This window comes from Suillus bovinus (assembly GCF_016758785.1).
Source record: "Suillus bovinus strain UH-Sbo-P2 chromosome Unknown EDB93scaffold_30, whole genome shotgun sequence".
NCBI classification, from domain to species: Eukaryota; Fungi; Basidiomycota; class Agaricomycetes; order Boletales; family Suillaceae; genus Suillus; species Suillus bovinus.
The window spans coordinates 213,239-235,051 of NW_024542086.1; the positions used below are offsets into that span (position 1 = coordinate 213,239).

The following is a 21,813-nucleotide window of genomic DNA, read 5'->3' on the forward strand; positions in this document are numbered from 1 at the left end:
ATATGGTACGGACTTGCAGTTCGCGAATAGGGATATACCGAGGATCAAACGGGCTCCTACCTGAAGCTGGAAGTAGTGGAAGCTCTTCAAGATGATTGTAGACGTGGAAGAATCCAGATGGGCTATTAACGCCGTAACGGCATCACTTACTACTGAGGTCACGTGCGTTGAATTTTCAGGTGTTTAGTCTGCTTGCGACTCTGGCCTTATTAACTGCTTTCACGCAAACCTCCAAGCCTCGGTTCTGCTGTAGCGAGGGTCGAGTACTAGGTTGTTTAATCTACAAAAAGATGACGGTGCACATTGCCAAGGTCAAGGTCAGACCTCGGAAAAGTGAGTGCCAAAATTATCCTCTCTCTGCGCAGTTCATTTGACCAATGCCACGGCCCACGCGTAGACTTACCCCCGAACGTCTGTGCAGTAGAGCTCTCAAATATGCTAGGGTGCTGGGCAGCAACAGGCGACTTGCTAGCCAGCAATCAATGTCAAGCAGCGGCCGAGACTTTGTTTCAATGCATGCGCACCGCAGTAAGTCTGGAACAAGCATATCAAGTGTATAATGTGTTCACTGCTTCGCTGTACAGCCTATCCGCGGCAAACAACCTAGATCGTCGATAAATTACCACCTCGCTAGACTGGGCAGAAACTCCAAATAGTCTTATATGATCTGCAGTTCTTCATACGCAGCCGCATGAGTTTCAGCAACGCCTGGCTTTTCATTCAATTTTATTTTAAAGCGTCATACGTCAGATCATGACATGCATTTTCCGCTCTGTTTTCCTGTTGTACTGATTCCAGGAACGTGTTGTAAGTCCTCCACCAGAAAACCCTAGATTCCTCTTGGATATGCAGGGTCCGTAGTGTCTTCATGACATTCGATGAATAGCCTGTACCTTTCTTTGGACATGTGTGAGCGTCCCAAGTATAAATTCGCTCTGAATTCAAGTCCTTTTGGATTTACGTGGGGGAGTATCCAAAGCCAAAGCATTTATCTATCAGGTTCCGATCTGAACGCTAAACTCCAGTCCTCTGATATCTCCATGAAATTCTACTCAAGGAAAATCGACATGCACAACATACTTAGCATTTCCGCAACATCACGAACTGTATGCAAGTGTGCCCGTCGATCATCCCTTGTCACAATCAGGGCCGTCCTGGCCGGCGACCAGGATAGTATGTACGTTTGAGGGCGTTAGTTCACAGTGCACCAATGTAACACACGAGCCGAGTCCAAGAAGCAAGACTATATGTCTATACTTTATGTGCATAAATTACTGTTACATAGAAAGCATATGCATGCAATTGCGACTGACTACGACTTTATTGTAGCATAATACAGAAAACAAAATCGCAAGAAAAGGGGAAAAAAACAGAAAGAAAACCGAGATGACGAACAAGATGACAAACGAGAACTACGCTAGACGAAATATGCCAGAATAAAAGGGAAATACTATCGGGGACTTGTCTTCATAGAAGACATTTGTGTAGAGGGCTGTTTCGCCATCTCTTGTTGTCGTTGCCATATTAACTCTGCCCATAATGGATTCGGTGGGATGTGTCCGACAAGCGCACGGAATACATCAAGCCTGGAAAGATGTGTAAGCTGGATTGGCGTGCATGAACGAAATTGAACGTACCACTTTGCCTTCTCATCATCCGTGTCCGCAAAGAAAAATATTTCTTGGTTTCCAGGAAATATGAGACGGAAGGAACGCTCGACAGTGAACATCCCGTCGTAATCATTTACTGACCGAGCAGGACTGAGAGCGCCTGTACGCGTATCTTGGTTGTCCTCAACTGCGATGGCTTTCTTGAGGTTAATAGTGGCCGTTGCCTTCTTGGTGACATCGTTAAATGCAACAAGATTCGCACCAATCACTCGAAGACGTCGTCGCCGCCATGTCTGCAGTAAAATTAAGTGACCGTTCATGAGGTGGTAAAAAATTGCGTACCATGCAATCTCCCCCGTGCTGCGTCAGCGTACCCTCAAAGTACGTAACTTTATGCCAGGCGACATGTCTTAAACCCCGATGACAGTCTTCAAGACTCTGTGGAAGCTGATTGCTCAAAACACCAGGTAGAGGCGGAAGTCTAAACATCTGCAATACGATCTCTCCCAACTCCATGGTAGTTGGGCCCCCTGAAGCTTCGATGCGCTGTCCGATTAGTGGATAGCTAGTCTCGAATAGCCGGGTATCGCATCTCGCAGCCACATCTTTGAACGAAATCAATGCACGTGCTAGGGTTCCATCTTGTTTGAGATACCGCGCGAGATTATCTGGGAGTTTATGCGGAGGGACAGGTGGAGGGGGTGGAGTTGCACGAGGTTGCTTTTTAGGTGATGATGAGAAGAAGCTAAGCATGCCACCCCTAGACTTGAGTGCGGATGCCGGGGGCTGCACACGTGGTGCAGGCGGTGGCACAAGAGCCTGCGATTGAGCGGCGATGTGTGCATCACGACGCACTTTGAGGGTGAGAGTGAACTCCAGCTTGTTGTGCTCGATACTATCACGGGATTAGCACGATCTACAACATCGATAGCGACAGACTTACAGCTCAAACTCTTGGTCAATGCGCGAATCTTTGGATAGACGGGTTTCTGGAGTAGTGACAAAATGTATTCCGTTGTTCAAAGTACATGTGAGAGCTGTAGCTTGCTGAGGTATAGGCACTTGCAAGCCACGAACGCCAACGACTGTACATCAATAATCTTGTGAGCGATAGCTTTCAAGGGTGGTATGATTTCACCAACCTCTGACAAACACCTTGCCATGCGCTTTCCCGGGCTTTTCCATTGACCTGTATTCCTTGATTTGTTTGGAATATTCATTCTAGAACATTGAAGTTAGAATCAATAGCAGAAGAGGTAAGCAATCAATTACCATATCCGATGGTCGTCGGACGGCCTTCCATGCCTTTCCACCATTCACGTCACCGGCAAGTGACATATGAGAAACCTGTTCGGTATCGGCAGACGCAAAAATTGCCTCATGCTCCCGAATACGATATTTCTGTACAAAGATCGACGTGAGTCCCCATTAACATGCAACAAAAAACCAATGAACTCACCCCTTTCCTATGTTCAGGATCAAGTTTCTTCAACTCTTTCGAGATGCTGTCAGCTAAAAGGTCGCCCTCGCTGTCGGAGATACTGAGGTCAAGAAGCATATCACGTTTTGCTGGGGCGCCAGCGTCACCAGTACTCTGACTCCGCCGACGTGAAGGTCTGGCAGCGGGCGCTGCACGGGGTGGGGTATAATATCCCAACGATTCATCATCATCTCGTCTTCGTGCCGCCCGACGTTTCTGAAGTATGAGCTCCTCTCTCTCACGTATCGCATGCTTCGTCTGCGACGGTTGCTCCTCTGCTGCTACGGGGCTGTTGAACGCTGGGGCAGTGTACACTATCGAGTCTGTCGCTGCGCGCTGTAATGGTGCTGCCCGCGGCTGTACTACATGGCTGTCCATGGACATCGATGCATCAAAGTCCGTCTCCGTGCGCATAGAATCGTCGCCCGTACCAAAGCTGTTGTCGAATTGCCCTGCTTTGATGCCTTCAGTGACAGACTCGATGCGCATGTGCGTGGGCCTTCTCGGGCTTGGGCTCCCACTTGCGGTGCCTTTGACATCATCCATGAGTCTGTCGAGTGCCGAGCGCATCTCGCTGAACTGGACGGAGTTCACAGAATCGCCGAGACCTGGACCAAGGCCGAGGCTGCTGTTAAGCTCGAAACTCGCATCAACAGGCAGACTAATGTTCGTAGATGGTGGTGGAAGAAGGTCGAGGGAGCTCCTTGTGACGGCAGGATTCGGGGATCCCTGCTGACTTAGTGTAACAGCCGCAGAATTAAGCGTGCACTTCTCTGCAGTTTGAATAGTTGCAAGCTCGGCGCTAATATCCGTCATCACCGACATCGACTCGACGCGTTTATGTTGTTCTTTATCTTCTTCGGTCTCTGCATCACTGATTATGCTGTCATCTTGGAAAGAGTCACAGGACGCGACTTGTTGGGCAGGCTGTGTGTCAGCAACTTGGTCAACCGCACCACCCATCACCAAAGGATTGTCTGCACTGTGCTTGCGCGTGAGGCGCATCTGCATGACCTTGCCAAGAGCGGAGCACACCTCGCCAAGCTGCACTGAGCTCACGGAGTCACCAAGACCCGCACTAAGATCAAAGTCACACGTCGTGTCAGGAGATGAAAGGATGCTCTCAGGCGGTTGAGAGAGAAGTTGGGTTGGGCCCCTTGGGGAGCTTCGCTCTGTAGCTTGAAGAGTTGCAAACTCGGCACTAATATCCATCATCACCGACATGGGCTCGGTGTGTTCCTCCTGCTCTTCATCTTCTTCAACCTCTACATTGGCAACATTGTTGCCACGAGACTCGGTTTGTTTTGAGGGTTGTGCATCTGCGTCTTGCTGAGATGCACTACCCAACGTCGTAGGACTATCCGAGCTGCGTTTGCGCATGAGACGTGTATGAATATCCTCTCTGCTGATGCGAGTCCTAGGGGCGCGTCCTGCGCTGCCATCAATGGAAAGGTTAGGCGAGCTCGCGGACTCGCAGAGTGGGGAGCCTTGACATGGGGCAGGTGACTCCCGACGGGCGGCTGGAGGAACAATGGGTGAAGGGGGGTTCTGAGGGGAGCCTACGAACTCCAAGAGCGTAGAGGGAATTGGATCGAATAGTGTTGCTGGCTGCTCGCTGTGACCAGGGCTGCGATAGTCATCTTCTTCAGAGTGGAAGGTATCATCCCGACCTTCCTCACAGTCCAATTCCATGACATCGCCATCCAGCCGGACGGCTGGCGGACTGACATGTGACGGGAGACTCGGAGGAAGGTCTACTAACTCTAAGAGCTCAGAAGGAAGTGAGCCAAATATTGCGGGCGCCTGATTGCGGTGATCAGGATCAGGGGTGCCATAGTCATCTTCATCAGAATAGAAGATATCATTTTCCCCTTCCTCACGGTCAAATTCAAGGACATCACAACGCTCATCCCATGTTACTGTTTTTCGTCTCTGGCGCCTGCGTTCGAGAGAGGGCTGGTCAGCAGCCCGAGGACCATGAAGGCGTTTGATAACAAGCGATGGGCGAGTGGGGGTAATCGCCTTCGGTGGATTTGCAGTCTTAGTAGCAGAAGGCTCTGGGATTGGTGGGACAGGGATGGACTTGGAAGGTACTGGGGGTGGAGTTTCTTCCTGGGCGCCAGGTGGGCGTTTGAAGGGGCTCTTTGTCACAGGCTCCTTATCCACGAGTCCCTGGTAGACTTTCGACTGACGGCGCTCCCGCTTGAGGGCAAATGGACGCTCGTTTTCAGCTTGGTCATGCATGGAGTCGGGGCGGGGACGCTTCTCGCCACTGACCCTACGCTGCGGGGGTTTAGGGAGAGGAATGTTGCTATTTGGAGAAATAGAAGGTCTGGATGGTGTTGGAATTGAAGACTTGAAAGGAGATTTGGAAACAAGATTGTTATTTCTGAGATGTCTGTAACTGGATGAGGAACGACGGGCGACAAGAGGAAAGGCTGGTTTAGAGCTATCACGCTTTGCAATTCGAAGAGGCGTCGTGCCCGTGCTTGCAATCGGTGAAGAGGACTTGCTCCAGCCCATGGCGGAATTGCGACGGATGGATGATTGAACAGGATCAGACGAGTGTGAAAGGAGCGATTGTGGTGATGCTGTGGAATTTATTTGTGCGCTCATTGTGAGCGCTATTATATGATTGACCACCTGATGTTGTCGTTGTCGTAAACGTTGAGCTCGATAGTGAGCTGGTCGTTAGGGTCGTTGGCGGGAGTATCTCGGTTGTGGTAATGAACAAAGTTAATGGTCAACAAAGACCGTGGGAATCTACGCGTACGCGTCGATGGCATGTGACCGCGAAGTAGGAAGAAAACCAAAGCAAAAATCCAGTGTTGGCTTAATTCCGCACATCTCAGCCGCATTATTTATCATGGTACGATTCTTGGACCTACCTGGGCTAGCCTGGCATCAGGTAGTGCACTCTTTGGATTAGTTGAAGTTCTGACCTAGCAATTGGGGATATCCCTTCACCGGTTCTTCACTGATAACCAGGATATTACCTGATGCTGTGGAACCTTCTGGTATGCTGTACTTGCATGACTATGCGTGTCCGCAACGGTGAATTAGCTAGATCGTCGATAAATTACCATTTCACAGGATACTCTCTTTGTAGCTCCCTACTCATGCATGTTCTACAGCGTGTTTTCCTCTCTGTTTCTCCACTTTTATTTATATAACCGAAGGAGAACATTCGCTTGCTAGGGGGCAGAGCCGAGGCCGCCACTCGCACGGCTGTGGGTCACTGGACTTGACCCTAAACTGATATTTTTGGTGTTTGTTTCTCGTAAATGCGCAGCGCGCACCTGACGGACTTTCTTTTCCTCCATTTTCAAGTCAGCGGCACAGCAGCAAGTACCCTCGATGTAGGCATACATCGCTTGGCATTTGCAGCATTGAGGTAAGTACTCATGCCTTGTGACTGTGCTCATGGCACTGGCAGCTTGGGCTGTGTAGCGTAAAGTAACTCCCCAAATTGGAAGGTAACGGCATGGTGGTCCAGTACAAATTAAGGGCTCCTGAGTTCACGAGACACCTCACTTATTTCCCCTCCCAAATGAAAGTTTCATGTCAAACAATAGAAAGGTCGCTATTTTCTGGGACTATGGTAAGCTTTCTATCTAACCGCTTCTGATAGCTCATGGGTATATTATCCTCCGTCAGAGAATTGTAGTCCTCCCTTGAATTCCCAAGGACATGCCATTGTAAATGGCATTCGACGAATTGCCCATGTCTTTGGATATGTGATGTCGTTCAAAGCATACTTTGACATGTCCTCTCAGTCCTCTCAGAAGTCTATCGGGTTTCGCTCCGACCTTCAGTCCTCTGGGGTGTCCATAATTGACTGCCCCCACAATGGCAGGAAAGAAGTCGTGGACAAGATGATTCTCGGTGTGTATTCCGCAAGGCGCCCATAGTATGCACTATGAACTTTATTGCTAGTGGACATGATTGCATTTGCTGTCGATAATCCTTCACCTGCCACCGTTATTCTGATAGCCGGCGACCGAGATTACGCTTATGCCATATCAACCCTCCGCCTTCGACAGTATAATGTCGTCCTCATCGTACCTCCAGCTCAAAATATTCCCCAGAGCCTGGAATCTCAGGCTTCTGTCGTGGTGGACTGGAATTTCGCTATTCTTGGAAAGCGCACAGAAGCCGATATATCACCTGTACGGCAACCTTATCGCAACCTCGACGAAGATATCGTAGAACGGTTATCACGCGAGTTTTGCGATTCGAACGAAGATCCTGCTGTCACCCTTCTTTCTTCGAATCTCCCCACATCATCGGCCCACACGCGGCGTGTCAGTGCAGCAGAGCTGCTGCAGCCGTCAGTATTTGAACACAATTCAGACACAGCTTCGGATAATGCTACTCAGCCTGCCTCGACGTTGACGCCGAAGAAGGTTGCTAGCATGATCCATGAGACGCCTGTACGTCCTAGATTCGAGTCTGTGGCGTCGCGGGCTAGATCCGCGACACAATCGACACACAATGTCTCAGACGTCGAACAAGGCTCAGGCCCCCTTCTCAAAGGGCACAAAGCACTTTCAAATGAAAGTCTTGCGGACAGTTTCGTTAGCTGCGCTAACGAGATTCACGACGCGACTCAAGATCCTTTTGCCAGAACCCATACCGGTCTGGAATCCAATCAGAGCAGTGCAGGCTCAGGCTCAGGCTCAAGTAAATTCCCACCTCCACCTCCGCCACCGCCCGCCGTCACGTTCAACGCAAGTTCGAAGAACGCTCCCCTCCCCTCTTCGTCACACACTCGTACCATCTCGGGGGGCACCTCTGTCCCATACGTCAGCAAAACCCAGAACGCTGTGCCTACTGCAGTGCCCTTGTCACCTGTGATATCCTCACGGGGGCGAAATGATGGCATTACTGCACCAAATTCAACGAACATTGACCTTACCTCAGCCATGTTGGATAGTCATGCCGTTGCGTCGGACAAAGCGGCGCTCGAGGATGCCTTTGGAATTGATGACGAAGACAGAGACTCGGACGACAGCAGTACTAACGAATTCGACGCCTCGGCTGACAGTCCACCTTGGACCACGGTCGACGTCACAAACTCTATGTTCGATTCTCCCCCTGCACATTCTGTAATCGCCATGTCTTCGTCGTCGTCGTCAGAGTTGTCACCGTCGACACCGTCTTCGCCGGCTCTGACTGTCTCCGGCTCTGACGTAAGCACGTCTAACGTTGACATCGAAGCAACATCTGTTATCAGTGATAACAAAGACAATCCTTCAGCATGTCAAGTGCCTCCTATTGAGTCCATAGAAGACAAGATTCGACGCAATACACCTCCGAAATTCCTCCCCCTGATCAATCGGCTCTTGCTGTCGAGATCAAAAGGGGAGACGAGACCATTAAGGTCCCCGATTGCTATTGATTTGCTTCAGCATGACAAGAACGTGTATCTGAACGCTGGAGTGACCAGGTTCGCGCAATACACCGCACTAGCAGAAAGTGCGTCTCTTATCCAGCTTGGTGGGCGGGAGGGCGACGCATGGATAGCACTCCATCCGGATTTGTTTAGTCAGGACATCGACTTGGATACACCCCAGTCATCATCCACCCCACCGACTGTCCATGACAACTCTCCTACACCACAGGACAACATTCCTTATAATATGACGTCAACTCCATCTTCATCTTCATCAGCTACGCTACCACCAAGCACTGAATCGCCAGGTCCCACCAAACCACTGAAACTGAACCCAAAAGCTGAGCCTTTCAGGGCAGTTGTGCCGATTCCGCTTTGCTTCCGGCCGCTCATCATCTGCCTGGCGAAATTTCGTAATGATGGGGTACCCAAGCCCGTTCGTTCAGCACTTGGCCAAGAGCTTGGTCCCGCGGCATATTCTCAAGCTGGCACGTCCAGCCTAAAAGAATATCTAGCTCAAGCGTTGCACGCCGGTGTTGTGGAATGTGGAGGAAGTGGTGATTCCGCGTGGGCAAGGCTTCACCCTGATGTGCTGAATGGAAAGCGTTCGTATTAGTTTGGTTTGTTGTCTATGTGCTTTACGGTTCAAGTTCATTATCTGTTGTATGAGTATATATCGGGAATTAAGCATTCCCTTAGCAGATGGTTGTATTTCATTAACAGGAAGTTGACATAACGTCCTCGTCCCTCGACGAGATTTGAGACGCCACCCTTGCGGTTCATTGCTCTTATAGCGACGCCCATGCAATATCTCTGACCACTATTTAAGAATTGGGATTTTGTCAGGAGAGCGTGTCAACTTGGTACAAAATGATGGGCGCAATTATCGGGAAGAGAAAACCATAGCTCACCCCATTGACCCATTTATCGAAATCAAACGAATACTGAGTCGAATCCATTGTATTGAACAGGCAACATGTCATCTATGTCGAAAGGGAATGCGAGGTATCTTCGGCGTTCGCTGATGGAACTTGATTCATATGAAGGATCAGAACACAGTGTCACAGTCCAAGTTCAATTACTACATACCACACGGAAACCGTGAAGTCCCACACAAGTCGCTCAAGATGCTGAATAAGGGGGTTTGAGAGAGGATAGAAGTTTGAAGGGCGGAAGACCTCCAAACTTACAAATTCATCGTTCCCCGTGCGAGGCCCAGGTCATCTGATTTTCACTAGCGTCGAGCGAGCTGCACTGCCCAGTGGGAGCGGTGCAAAGATACCGCCCCCGAAATAGAAGCAGTGGTATGACTTACGGCACCTCGACTCCTCGAGGCTTGCCAGTGAGTACGAATTGAGGGACTGCGTAGTACACGACTTATACCCCCCTTCGCCAATGCGAGTTTCATGTCAAACCATAAAAAGGTCGCCATTTTCTGGGATTATGGTGAGTTTTTACGCATAGTCGCCTCTGATAGTTCATGGTATATCCTCTGTCAGAAAATTGTAGCCCTCCCTTGAATTCCCAAGGACATGCCATTGTAAATGGCATTCGACGAATTGCTCATGTCTTCGGATATGTTACATCATTCAAAGCATACCTTGACGTATCCTCGCAGTCCTCCAAGTCTGTGGGATTTCGCTCCGACCTCCAGTCCTCTGGGGTGTCCATGACTGACTGTCCCCACAACGGCAGGAAAGACGTTGTGGATAAGATGATTCTCGGTGTGTATTCTATGATTAATGTCTGTACCATGCACTATATGCATCATAAACTTTCGTTTGCTACTAGTGGATATGCTTGCATTTGCCAACGACCATCCTCCGCCTGCCACCATTATCCTGATAGCCGGTGACCGAGATTATGCCTATGCCGTATCAACCCTCCGCCTTCGACAGTATAATGTCGTTCTCATCGTACCTCCGGCGCCAAATATTCCACAGAGCTTGGAGTCTCAGGCTTCTGTCGTAGTGGACTGGAATTATGCTATTCTTGGAAAGGACGCAGAAGCCGGCACCTCACCGATACGGCAACCTTATCGTAATCTTGATGAGGATATCGTCGAGCGGCTGTCGCGGCAAATCAGAGATTTGAATGAAGATCCTGTTATCACCCTCATTTCTTCCTCCGTCCCCACACCGCCTACCAATATACAACATGATATTGCAGTAAAGCAACAGCAGCCATCAATGATGGAAAGGAATGCGGACTTAGGTCATGCTGCTCAGCCTGCATCCTCGTGCACACCAAAGAAGGCTGGCAGCACAATCCCTACGACGCCTGTACTTTTTAAATTCGGGTCCGTAGCGTCGCGGGCTAGATCTGCGACAAAGTCGACGCAGACTCTCCCAGACCTTGACCGGGGCTTAGATCACTCTCTCAAAACGAGTGATGCACTTTCAGAACTTTCAGACAACAGTCCTACAGACGATTTCACCAGCATAGCTGATGAAAATCAGGATGCGAGTCACGATCCCTTCGCCATAGCCCCCAACGCGAGCTCAGGACCAGAACACAACCATAGCATTGTAGAGCCTGACTTAACCCCTACCACGGGCTTGAGGAACGCTCCACTATCTCCATTTCCTGCCATCCCGTATAATTTAGATCCGCAGAGCGCTGCTCTTGGCTCTCCCTCTCAGACCCGTATCATCTCGGGAGGCACCCCCGTCTCGTACGGAAAAACACCCCAGAACTCTGTGCATTCTGTAGTGCCCTTGTCACAATCAGCGAACGTTGATCCTACCTCGGCCATGTTGGATAATCACATCGTTATGTCGGACAAAGCGGCAATCAAGGATGCGCTTGGATACAGTAACAGAGATGGAGGTTACAACAACAGTACCGACGAGCTTGCGGAAGTCTCAATCATCAGCCTACTTTTAAATAAGGCCAATGATCCCTCGCACGCACAGGTTGCGAACTCCACCGAATCGCACCACACTATGGGTAATGCTTACAATGTGAACTCTACTCTTGCCAATGATTCTCCCCCCACCCACGAACCTCCCGCAATTCCTATATCTCCGACGTCATCGTCGGCACCGTCGCCATCGACACCATCGACACCATCTTCATTGAGATCATCTGCATCTTCGATCGCCTCCGATTCCAACGTTAAGATGGGATCACAACAAGCAACGTCTGTTGTCACTAATAACAAAGACAAATCCTCAGGGTGTCAAGCACCTGCTATCGACTTCGAGTCTGTCGAGGATAAAATTCGACACCTTACACCCCCGGTATTCCTTCCGCTGATCAATCAACTTCTGCTGGCGAGGTCGAAAGGAATCCCGAATCCATCAAGGTCCGACATTGCTAATGACTTAGTTCGGGTTGACAAGGATGTATACAAACGCGCGCGCGCAACGAAATTCGCGGACTATGCTTTGCTAGCAAAAGAAGCTTCTTTAATCGAGTTTGGTGGGGGGACCACTCGAAGCAACTCATGGGTAACGCTGCACTCAAGGTTCAGGCAGGAACTTGATGCACCAAAGTCATCGGCTCCTTCAAGTAGTAACAACCCCCTTACACCACAGAATAATACTTCTTGTGGCCCAACTTCATCCACATCCACAGCTCCGACACTGCCGTCATCCACAGCCCCGCAGGAGACCACCAAATTGGCTGCACTGAACCCTAGCCCTCCACCAGTTGTATCAATCCCGCCTTGCTTCCAGCCACTCATCAACTGCCTGTCTAAGATCCACAAGAATGGGCTGGTGAAGCCCTTTCCTTCAACAGTGGGCCTAGTGATTGGACCCGAGATATATTCTAAAGCTGGGGCGTCCAGTCTGGCAGAATATTTTGATCAAGCAGTAGAAGCTGGTGTTGTGCAATGTGGAGGAAATAGTGGGCATGCGTGGGTGAGCCTCCATCCTGATGTGCTAAGTGGTAAGCGCTCTTGTTAGTTTGGTCTGTGCTGTCTCCTGGCATTACAGAGCTTTATCTTCATCTTGTCATTATCTGCTGTATGAATATATGTATTATAAATCAAGCGTTTCCGAGAAGAGAGCTGTATTCCAGGGAAGTCGACACACAGGTGACATCCTCGTCCTCTTCTAAAGCTTCGACGAGATTTGAGACACTTTCTTTTTCATCGTCTGTGCTTCCTTGTTCTTCCAGTGGGGCCCATCTAACCTCCCTGACAAGTATTTCAGCATTGGCATTCTGCTGGATGTACTGACGAAGTCCGTCTTCCAACTTGAACAACTCGTCGGGAGAACATGCCAGCTAAGACTCGATAAATTCAGTTTTTGGAAACAAAATTTGAGGGCATACCTTTATTCCGCGAGTACCACTGGAGTCGTCTTCCCATTCATCGAAATCAAAGGCACATTGAGTCGACTCTGCTGCGTTGAATAGGTCTTCTATATCGTTTGGGTCAAGAGCAATTTTGAGGTATCCTCGCTGATGGAACATGAATTTGACCGGAGCCTGTCGAGCACTGTAATGGTATTGAAGAGAGACGATAATGAAAAAGAGGGGCTGGACGAACCCATGACGGTTGAGCACTTCCCTCACATTACTGATGGTGCGGTTGATATTATCAGTCCTACATTCTCTTCCTGCTGGTTCGGCTACTGAATGCGATCGAAGAGCTAAGGGAGGCACTTACATGATGATGCCCACAGAACCGTGCATCATGGCTTCATAAGTGACAGCTTGACCATTATCGTTCTTCCTTTTGAACGCCTGTAGGACCCAGTGAGGCGCGACAGCGGACGGTAAGTCTTTGTAGTACGTACCTTGAGCAAAGCATTCTCAATGTTCTCTTTCGGGACACCGGCATCTTTTGCGCGTCGGACGGCTGTGGCTAACATAGCGTTCTCTTCTATGACCGGTGACCCGCCATCTAAATGCGTGGCCTAAGTTATTGAATAGGATGTGCGTGGAATAAACGTACTCCTGGCGGCAGCAAGAATGTCCTATTAGCAAACGCATGTAGCGCGTCCATTAGGAAGACATGCAACGGAGGAGGCTTACGCTGGCGGCTTTACCATACAAGATAGATTTCTTGGCATCTTCTGCACCTTTTCGTTGCTTTATTTTGGACCACTAGACGCGTTGGGTACTATGAGTTTTCTAAAGGCCAAGAGTTGAGAGTGGATCTGACTTTATTATGACCTGAGTACAGTGTTGAACTCTTGGAAAACGACCGTGTATATGATGCCCATGTCCAGGCAGTCGGTAGCCTTGAGCGGAGCATCCAGCAAATTCAAGTAGTGTTCAGTTAACGGAAGCTCTCTGAGCTACCGTCTGTGCCAATCACGTACTACTTCGCCTAATGCGTCGACGGCAACAGCTGTATCCCAACTTACTTAGCTTTCAACTTCAAGTCACGCGCCAGGTCACAACAGCCCTTCCAATAAACGTCGTGATGCTCATCGGCATAGAATATCTAGATTACAAGGTCTTAATATACTAGTGCATACCGCGTGACTGTACATATTGCAAGTGAGTGCCCTTCCGTGTAGTTACACAATCTTAAGACTGTTCAACTTAAACTAATCAGATATATTTCGCCGGTGGAGTTTCAGCTCTCTCGCCAGATTTCTCTACACCAGCCTCCGCAGCGCGGACAGCGCTAGTGAGATCGAAATGGAAGAATGGGGTTTCTATGGGAACAATGGGCACTGTTCCTGAAGTAGGAGGAAGAGACTCGCTGTGGGTCTCGATATCTTCAATGCCTGGGCTGGAGGCATCTTCCCACCATTTCTCGCGGCGACCGCCACGGTAGGGTACAACAGGTGCGATTTCTATAGAGTACTCGACTGCTGGGGTACCGATGCCGAAACCTGCGGCTATGAGAGAACGGCGGATCCAGGGTGACAGGATGGTAGCAAAATGGAACTATAATGTTGCATCACATTAGCTAGGTAGCGCAGTGGGATAAACACCGTGATTGACCTCTACAGGACGGTCTGCCCATCTCTGGACCTCAGTCCGCGTGTCTATGAGAGCTTGGACAGCCGTGGTGTCGATATGAGACCTAGAAATAAGATACGAGTCAGTTTATTCGAAAAAGAAGACCGAGGTTAGATGTCTTACACTCCGGAGAAGTCTAACACAATGGCATGAAGAACAGGTTTTTCATTATTGGTTGCCTCTGCAGTCTGAAAGTTGCCACGAGTTGGTCCGGGATCGTTCCAGGGACGATCGGCCATTTTTATCGTGCTGAAGTCAATCCCACGTCTCATATTCTCCTTCACGTAATCGACAATGACGGAGTTGATGATAGCGCAGTTGGTGTATAGGTAGCTTTCTTCGAAGCGGTAAACGATCACGCCCGGAGTGGTAGGGTCAACTTTGACATATGGATTTGTTACGCCATCCTTGGGCAACGGAACGAAGACTTCTCGTGACTCAGTCGAGTCACTTGTGAGAGTAACTTTCCCAAGGAAATATCCCCTGGGGTGTGCAATGCGGATCAGAAGTAAGACAAATGATGCGGAGATGGAGGTGTAGATGCCGTCCTCAATAGTCGAAAAGACAGTGACCAGGACTGCGGCCAACCAAATGATAAACTCGAGGGGAGAAACGCGCCAGTAAGAGTATGCTTGGGAAGGTGATGCGACAAGATCAGCGACCGCGTGAATAATGACTGCTGAAAGCCCAGCGCTAGGGATCCAGTAAAAGGCTGGGGTAAGGCCATAGAGGGCAACAATGACAACTATCGCAGTGACAACACCAGCCAAAGGAGTTCGCACGCCTGACTTCGACTTCAAAGCAGAACGGGAAAATGACCCTGTAGCGGGATATGCATGGAATATAGTGCCGAGCGTATTCGTGACGCCGATAGCGATGAGCTCTTGGTTGGGATTGATTTTATATCCGTTTATCCGTCCAAATGCTACAAGTAGTGTGTCAAAAGGGCATGACAGTCAGATAATCAGTGGCTTACATCTGGCAATGGCGATGTGCTCAAGAACGAGAATAATGGTAGCGACAGGAATCTGTGGCCCAAGGGCTTTGACGAGCTCGCTGTTGATAACAGGGAGGCCCACATCTTGGAACCCTGCGGGAACAGTTTGTAGAATGGCAATCGGATATTTACCGGAGGCAGTTCTACGGTGTCGGCAGTACAGCCAAGATGCTATGGTCAACACTATTACCACAAAAGCATTCCTTGTAACTGAAATGAAAAAGAAAAGTCGGGCTAGACAAGATACCATAAGAGTTTCGTCATAAGAAGACTACGCAGACCACAGCTTACCTCGTCTAGGATATCGTTTGGATAATTGATTACAAGCGATACGAATTGCGTAGAGCGAAAAAAGGCCTGTGAGACCAAAGGCGGCATCTAGTTTCGTATGGGGGAGTGCCTTGAGAGTATTGATAATAACTTTGTACGTGGCAGCTCGAGTACTATGAAATATGTCACAAAATGCGTTTTGCTCAAAATGGCACCGCTTACCTGAACCCGGTGATACCCATAAGGGCAGGAACCTGACCTGCAACTATATTGATCGCAGATCCAGTCATATATCCGCTGACTGCTGGTATGGGTATGAACTCGACAATCCAGCCGAGACGCAAGAGACCAATCCCAAGTACGATAAATCCACAGACAAAAGCTATTGTGGTGGCTATCAGTGGGCCACTCCATTTACCAGGGTACTGGTCATCTACAGCAATGATGATTTGAGCCACGGTTTGCGACATAACTGCTACTGGTCCGATAGAGACATCTTTCGAAGTCGCAAAGAACTACGAGGCAATTTAGTACTGTGATTATCCAAAGTAGCATGCACGTACGCAATACGTAAGAACGCCAATGAAGGATGAATACAGACCGTACTGTGCAGGAAGCGATGCAAGCTACGAAGACTTGTCAATCAACGAGAACAAGATTTAAGACAGATGATTACTATTGCATATGACATTCCCTGTGGCACTAGCACAATTCCTACGGTAAGACCAGCAATAAGGTCACCAGTAAGCCATCCCAAATCTGAGAACGTATACAATTAGCACAAGCTTGTCACAACTTGAAGGAATAATAAAGTGTCTCACTGTATCGGGATATCCATCCAAGAATCGGGAAAAGACTGGCCAAGTAACTCGCCGCCTAGAACAAGACAATCCAAATCGAACGCTCAGGCTGAAGAAAGAAAAAAGTATATGGATTTCTTACCTTATGACTTGGATCCTTTACAATGCCCTTGAAATAGGTCTCGGAGGAGATTGTGGTTACTGTCTGGTCGGGATTTCCGATAATTCTATTGCCAATACGCTTTGCTGTCGAAAGCATGATCGAACTCGGTGGCGGGAATGAGAGGTAATCTTGGGTAGATGGGTATTATGGGTAGCCGAGTGCTTAGCACTTAGTACGGACAAATGCAGCAGAATGGGCGGCTTTAATCAATGCAGTACTTGCTCCAAATTTGTCCGGCTTTCCGTGATGAATGGCCACTGGTGACCCGAGCAAAACGGGTTAACTCGTTGGAGGGTGTCCATTTTATAGATGTAGTAGTCCAATTTAAGTTGATGCGCTAGCATGTGTCTTTTCTGTGAATCATAATACCACTGAGCGTCTGAGCCGATGTCGACTGAGCACGCCATTGATGGTCGAATTGACGATGATTACTTTTTAAGTGGCAGATCCAGGGGACCCACATGCACATGCACATGCTGAGTTGAAATTCATCATCTATTCTCATTACAGTTTCTTTCTCATCACTTATCCAAATAAACGATATATTATGAATGCGTCAATAGACAGTGGTGCTATCGAATATAACCTGGATGCAGGTGACTCCGCAGCCATCGTACGCCGTGAGTCCGCGGCAAACCGTGTCTTTCAGTCTGGCAAATGAAATCACCAGCGACGACTGAGTAATGAGGCCGACAACATATGGGCAGCGTCCGGAACAGCGTGGGACTCGTGTGGAGAACGGCGATGACACTGCAACAGTATTCACACACGAGTGATACTCTTCAAGAAAGCCTTTCCTGGAAGTTGTCCCTGGAAACGCAAGCAGTTATAACGTGGACCTAGTACAGGTACTAACTTCAAACATCTGCCAGTAGCAAGCAAGTTCGCGTATGCACGCGAAAGGGGTGACAACATTGCTATGTTCCTCTCAGGGCTTGCTTGGCAAGTATTGACAGACTCACCATCGATGGCGACATACAGGCTAATTGGCCAAGTGTATTGCGTCCTGGCTATATCATATATTATGATATTGATGATCGATTCCAGGGGATTAACCTGAACGACTCTTTGTGATTTGCGAAAGCCTGAGTAGTGTGAGTTCAACTAAACAACGTTAAAAACAAGTCCTCTGCCGTAAATTGGTCACGTGTAGCAACTGTTTTGCGCTCAGGTCCAGGGCCACTGTGTTGTACATACTCTCGTCGTTGTCAAGACCAGAGCGCAGTGCGCCTGTATCACGAACAGATATCACGAACCTGTCAGTAACGGTATCTTTTAATGTCTATTCACCCAAAGCCTGTGCCTCTCGTGGCACCAGGTCATACCCGTCCAGTAACTCACCTTTCTTTTTCACCACTCCAAGACGATGGCACCTATCTTCTTGTATCCAGCTGCAAAGATGGCAACCCGATGCTTAGGGAATGGACCGGTGACTGGATAGGCACATTTTTGGGTCACAAGGGTGCAGTATGGAGTACAAAGCTCTCTCCGGATGCTTCGCGAGCGGCATCAGGAAGCGCTGACTTTACTGCGTGAGTCTGCCGCCCCAATTGCCACCTTGGCTCCTTCCTTGCTAAATATATTAAAACCAAGAAAAATATGGGACACATATTCAGGAGACGTGTTGCACTCATTCCCTCACAATCATATCGTTCGAACTGTGGCAATCTCTCCGGCGTGCTCTCACCTTCTCACTGGAGGTCAAGAAAAGAAAGTCAGAATATTTGACCTTGCACGGCCAGACGCGGAGGCAGACTTCCTTGGCGATGTTGGCCTACCATCGCATGATGGAACTGTGAAGAGTGTAGTTTGGGTTGGAGAACATACCGGTGTATCGGCTGGAGATGATGGTATCATCAAGTTTGTTGTAATGACTAACCATAACAGAACCCCACTGACGATGATATTGTGCAGATGGTGGGATCTGCGAACACGGAAACTTACAACAACTATAACATTCCCTAATCCCATAACTTCGATGGAACTATCGCCGCAAACCAAGCGTCTGGTTGTGACATCCGGAAAAACTGTCGCATTCATACCTGCTTTACCTAGTGGTACTCCGACACATAGTCTCAACCTAGCATACTCACCATCATCTGCATCCGTTCATCCTATCCTTCAAGACCGCTTTGTCACAGGCAATCTTGGTGACGAGTGGGTCAGGGTCCATGGAATGGACGGGGAGGAGCGGGAGATCTTGAAGGGGCATCACGGGCCTGTCCACTGCGTCGAGTTTAGCCCTGACGGTGAAGTATATGCAAGCGGCAGCGGTGCGTTTTCTTCCTCCTAACTGCAAGTATTCTTATCTGATTAGGCGTCAATTACGTTACTTTTCAGAGGATGGTAAGACTTGTTTGAACGAAGTGGTTTGGACAATATTGACAGGTGTGATGTCGCAGGTACAATCCGACTCTGGCAGACAACACCCGGGAAGGCATACGGCTTGTGGCAAGGTAGTGCTAATGGTGGTTAGGAGAGACTGGGAAGGAGGCACACACCATCTAACATCTTTAAGTCATACATTGTCGATTAGTTTGTGGAAATGTTCGTTGATCGAGCAAGGGGATACATCATGTAATGTCAAGAAGTTTACAATTCAATCATATCATACTGTTTTCCATCTGCATGACTATCTTCATTCGACAGTCTTGCATGAAAATACAACCAGTTCTCAATCATGCTTCCATTGGGATGCATACCCGGGTCGGGAGTACTCATAGGTGGTTGGACAATTAACTTCCGGCCGGCGCGCTAACAACTTATGCGACCAGGCGACTTGCTTGAAGAGATCCCCATGGTTGGTAACCTGGTCTTCCTCAGTTCGTCTAGAATAAGCCTCTCCTTCCTTGTCCACGTTGACTGCCTTCGTAGATTTTCCCATCGGGTGGAGCCTTTGGCATGCTCCAACAGAGATATGGTCATACAAAAGGGTCACGGCTCATTGGAGAGCTCTATCAATATATCGTGTGCCTGTGCTCTACTCTGGCGGGCTGCCGCATCAGCAAGACTCAGATATTAGATATCGTAGTAGTTGGTTATCTGAGCGAGACTAGCTTGAAGCTTTCATATTTTAATATTCAATGGGGTCTACTCGGGCGCGCCTGGAGGAGCCTGCTCTGCTTGTTTCAACCAAACTAAAATACAATTCTGTCTCATTTCTCACTTTGATTTCCATTCTTGCTTACCGTAATCACCAGGCAGAGCGTCTAACATCATCTCAATGAATTCGTGTACTAAAATGTTCCGCGGGGACAGGAATGCGTGCTAGAGGCAGGCTGTTATGTCCTGGAGATGGTGAGGATAGAAGCGGAAGTCTACAACATCGTCGATATTGGAGGTATGACGGATGAGATCGAAAGATTGACGTGAGCCTGAGCAACTTCCCCAAGTGTGTCAATGAAATTGGTGTACGTCGGGTCTCCAATATTGCTTCGCACGCGCGTGGTGAGGGTGAATATGCGCGTGAATTTACATAGCGTTAATGATATGACAGATGCAGCTAAGGATGCGACTTGGCCTGCTCCGCTCACCATGCTGGATCAACGAACCAACCCATTCATCTCTTTCTTAGCTCCAATGCATACGGAGTAGCATTCTTAATATCAACAACACCGTGAAAAGAATACGCGGAAGCCATGGTAGTTCAAGAGCAGGAGCATCAAGTCGATCACATGTTGAGTGCTGTGCAACTTAGTACTTCGGACGTTTCCGAGAGCCGATCAGTCGTTGACTTCTGAATCCAACTCCGCTCAAACAGCTGCCAAGGCAGCCAAGCCCTCCAGAAACCATGTGACTTGAAGTCTAGATCACACTACCAATGCTGTAATAGACTGGCGCTATTGCTCGCCTATAATATTTGAGCGATGGCTCATTTGATCCTGCCATATCCACGATAAGTGACACCTAACATGCTGAACCCCATCACCAGCTGCTCCAGCCTAGCATTCTTGCGGCGCTCACAGATATCATCTATCTACAAGAGCAGAGTCAGGTTAGCCTCCTTGCACTCTACGGCATCTACGCCCGTAATCCGAAGAGAGAGCTTGGGAGATTTTTCATTAACAGACCGGGTTGCGATTGTCACCGGAGGCAACCGTGGTCTCGGACTCGAGGCTGCATTGGCGCTCTCTACGGCGGGTTCGCGCGTAGTATATTGTTTAGATCTCCCGGAGAATCCAGGTGAAGATTGGAACGCCGCTCGCCAGAGCGTAGAAAAACTTGAGGGTGCAGGAAGACTCAAATATGTGACCAATGACGTTCGCGATCAGAAAAAGCTGCTCAAAACGGTAGAAGAAATTGCAACAGAGGAAGGGAGGATGGATATTTGCGTCGCAGTGGCAGGCATTTCTGGAGCCCTGAAGTCTTGCTTGGAGTTTACAGAAGAAGAGCTCGAAGAGGTGTGTCGACGTTTTGTATTTGATCCCAACAACATAGCTCAACTTCGTGAGAGGTTTACGCTGTAAACCTCAAAGGAGTATTCTTCAGTGCTCAAGCTGCTGCAAGGCAAATGCACCGGTTCCAGACACCAGGAAGCATTATCCTCATGGGCTCCGTCGCTGGCAGTGTTGCTCTGAAGGTAAGTATAGTTCAGCTCTTCTTGCTTACGTGCCCTTGACTATGCTCGTAGCGCACGCCAGCACTTCCGTACAATACTAGCAAGGCTGCGGTGATAAACATGGCCCGCGTTATGGCATGTGAACTTGCACAAAAAAACATCAGGGTGAACTCACTGTCACCAGGTTATATCGAGACACCGTACGTTCTGTGTTGTGTTCCAAAACACTCTGATGCATAATTTTGCAGCATGACGACAGCAGCAATTTCTGCGCAACCGGAATTCCAGACTATATGGTCAGAAGAAAGCTTCATGAACAGACTTGGCAAGCCTCATGAACTGCGTGGAGTTGTGACGTGGCTGGCATCTGACGCATCGAGCTTTTGCACGGGAAGCAAGTGCGTTGAATTTTTTGTTCGAGATGTGAACATTCATGTTAATAATTCCTAGCATCATTGTCGACGGTGGATATACCGCATGGTAGATGAATTTATTCTATGTATCTACAACGTATTATGAAAGCAATCGCCACTGTTATCTTATCTTATCTCTCCACATGATGTAGGTGTGGTCTAGAACATTGGGCTTGAGCTTGGCTGCAGACTCATCCGA

The 21,813-nt window shown here is 48.8% G+C and overlaps 9 protein-coding genes across 9 annotated transcripts; 5 read left to right on the forward strand and 4 right to left on the reverse strand.

The window, feature by feature from the left end:
- Positions 1-142: 142 nt before the first annotated feature.
- Positions 143-945, forward strand: EDB93DRAFT_1148101 (uncharacterized protein). Its single transcript, XM_041449554.1, has 3 exons — positions 143-333; positions 398-528; positions 585-945. Exons 1-3 carry the CDS (start codon positions 291-293, stop codon positions 654-656), a joined length of 246 nt encoding a protein of 81 aa, XP_041307436.1. The 5' UTR covers positions 143-290; the 3' UTR covers positions 657-945.
- Positions 946-1,450: 505 nt separating this feature from the next.
- On the reverse strand, positions 1,451-3,636 carry EDB93DRAFT_1085903 (uncharacterized protein; the record flags this gene model as incomplete). Its single annotated transcript, XM_041445940.1, has 7 exons — positions 1,451-1,586; positions 1,638-1,903; positions 1,953-2,505; positions 2,554-2,695; positions 2,753-2,831; positions 2,883-3,011; positions 3,070-3,636. The coding sequence occupies 7 exons, from the start codon at positions 3,634-3,636 to the stop codon at positions 1,451-1,453; spliced, it is 1,872 nt and encodes a 623-aa protein (XP_041307437.1).
- Positions 3,637-3,933: 297 nt separating this feature from the next.
- Positions 3,934-6,047, reverse strand: EDB93DRAFT_457362 (uncharacterized protein). Its single transcript, XM_041456443.1, has 4 exons — positions 6,033-6,047; positions 5,979-5,983; positions 4,126-5,922; positions 3,934-4,072 (listed from the first exon to the last, which is right to left on the reverse strand). The coding sequence occupies exons 3-4, from the start codon at positions 5,704-5,706 to the stop codon at positions 4,037-4,039; spliced, it is 1,617 nt and encodes a 538-aa protein (XP_041307438.1). The 5' UTR covers positions 5,707-5,922; positions 5,979-5,983; positions 6,033-6,047; the 3' UTR covers positions 3,934-4,036.
- Positions 6,048-6,651: 604 nt separating this feature from the next.
- On the forward strand, positions 6,652-9,101 carry EDB93DRAFT_1085701 (NYN domain-containing protein; the record flags this gene model as incomplete). Its single annotated transcript, XM_041445929.1, has 5 exons — positions 6,652-6,691; positions 6,748-6,975; positions 7,027-7,549; positions 7,775-8,017; positions 8,474-9,101. 5 exons carry the CDS (start codon positions 6,652-6,654, stop codon positions 9,099-9,101), a joined length of 1,662 nt encoding a protein of 553 aa, XP_041307439.1.
- Positions 9,102-10,131: 1,030 nt separating this feature from the next.
- EDB93DRAFT_457287 (uncharacterized protein) lies at positions 10,132-12,692 on the forward strand. The gene has a single exon (XM_041456442.1). It carries the CDS (start codon positions 10,228-10,230, stop codon positions 12,394-12,396), a length of 2,169 nt encoding a protein of 722 aa, XP_041307440.1. The 5' UTR covers positions 10,132-10,227; the 3' UTR covers positions 12,397-12,692.
- EDB93DRAFT_1284601 (transcriptional regulator TACO1-like protein) lies at positions 12,438-13,662 on the reverse strand (the record flags this gene model as incomplete). Its single annotated transcript, XM_041454485.1, has 8 exons — positions 12,438-12,718; positions 12,767-12,932; positions 12,984-13,049; positions 13,104-13,180; positions 13,234-13,340; positions 13,392-13,413; positions 13,472-13,543; positions 13,621-13,662. 8 exons carry the CDS (start codon positions 13,660-13,662, stop codon positions 12,479-12,481), a joined length of 792 nt encoding a protein of 263 aa, XP_041307441.1. The 3' UTR covers positions 12,438-12,478.
- Positions 13,663-13,848: 186 nt separating this feature from the next.
- EDB93DRAFT_1148115 (sulfate transporter family-domain-containing protein) lies at positions 13,849-17,115 on the reverse strand. Its single transcript, XM_041449555.1, has 10 exons — positions 16,623-17,115; positions 16,502-16,556; positions 16,357-16,439; positions 16,244-16,306; positions 15,903-16,195; positions 15,702-15,853; positions 15,390-15,644; positions 14,537-15,338; positions 14,396-14,477; positions 13,849-14,338 (listed from the first exon to the last, which is right to left on the reverse strand). The coding sequence occupies exons 1-10, from the start codon at positions 16,737-16,739 to the stop codon at positions 13,997-13,999; spliced, it is 2,244 nt and encodes a 747-aa protein (XP_041307442.1). The 5' UTR covers positions 16,740-17,115; the 3' UTR covers positions 13,849-13,996.
- Positions 17,116-17,921: 806 nt separating this feature from the next.
- Positions 17,922-19,119, forward strand: EDB93DRAFT_1250719 (WD40-repeat-containing domain protein; the record flags this gene model as incomplete). The annotated part of the gene is made up of 5 exons (XM_041453050.1): positions 17,922-18,175; positions 18,237-18,503; positions 18,558-18,916; positions 18,984-18,989; positions 19,046-19,119. 5 exons carry the CDS (start codon positions 17,922-17,924, stop codon positions 19,117-19,119), a joined length of 960 nt encoding a protein of 319 aa, XP_041307443.1.
- Positions 19,120-20,410: 1,291 nt separating this feature from the next.
- On the forward strand, positions 20,411-21,757 carry EDB93DRAFT_1148134 (uncharacterized protein). The gene is made up of 5 exons (XM_041449556.1): positions 20,411-21,043; positions 21,097-21,222; positions 21,274-21,401; positions 21,450-21,599; positions 21,652-21,757. Exons 1-5 carry the CDS (start codon positions 20,555-20,557, stop codon positions 21,683-21,685), a joined length of 927 nt encoding a protein of 308 aa, XP_041307444.1. The 5' UTR covers positions 20,411-20,554; the 3' UTR covers positions 21,686-21,757.
- Positions 21,758-21,813: the final 56 nt, after the last annotated feature.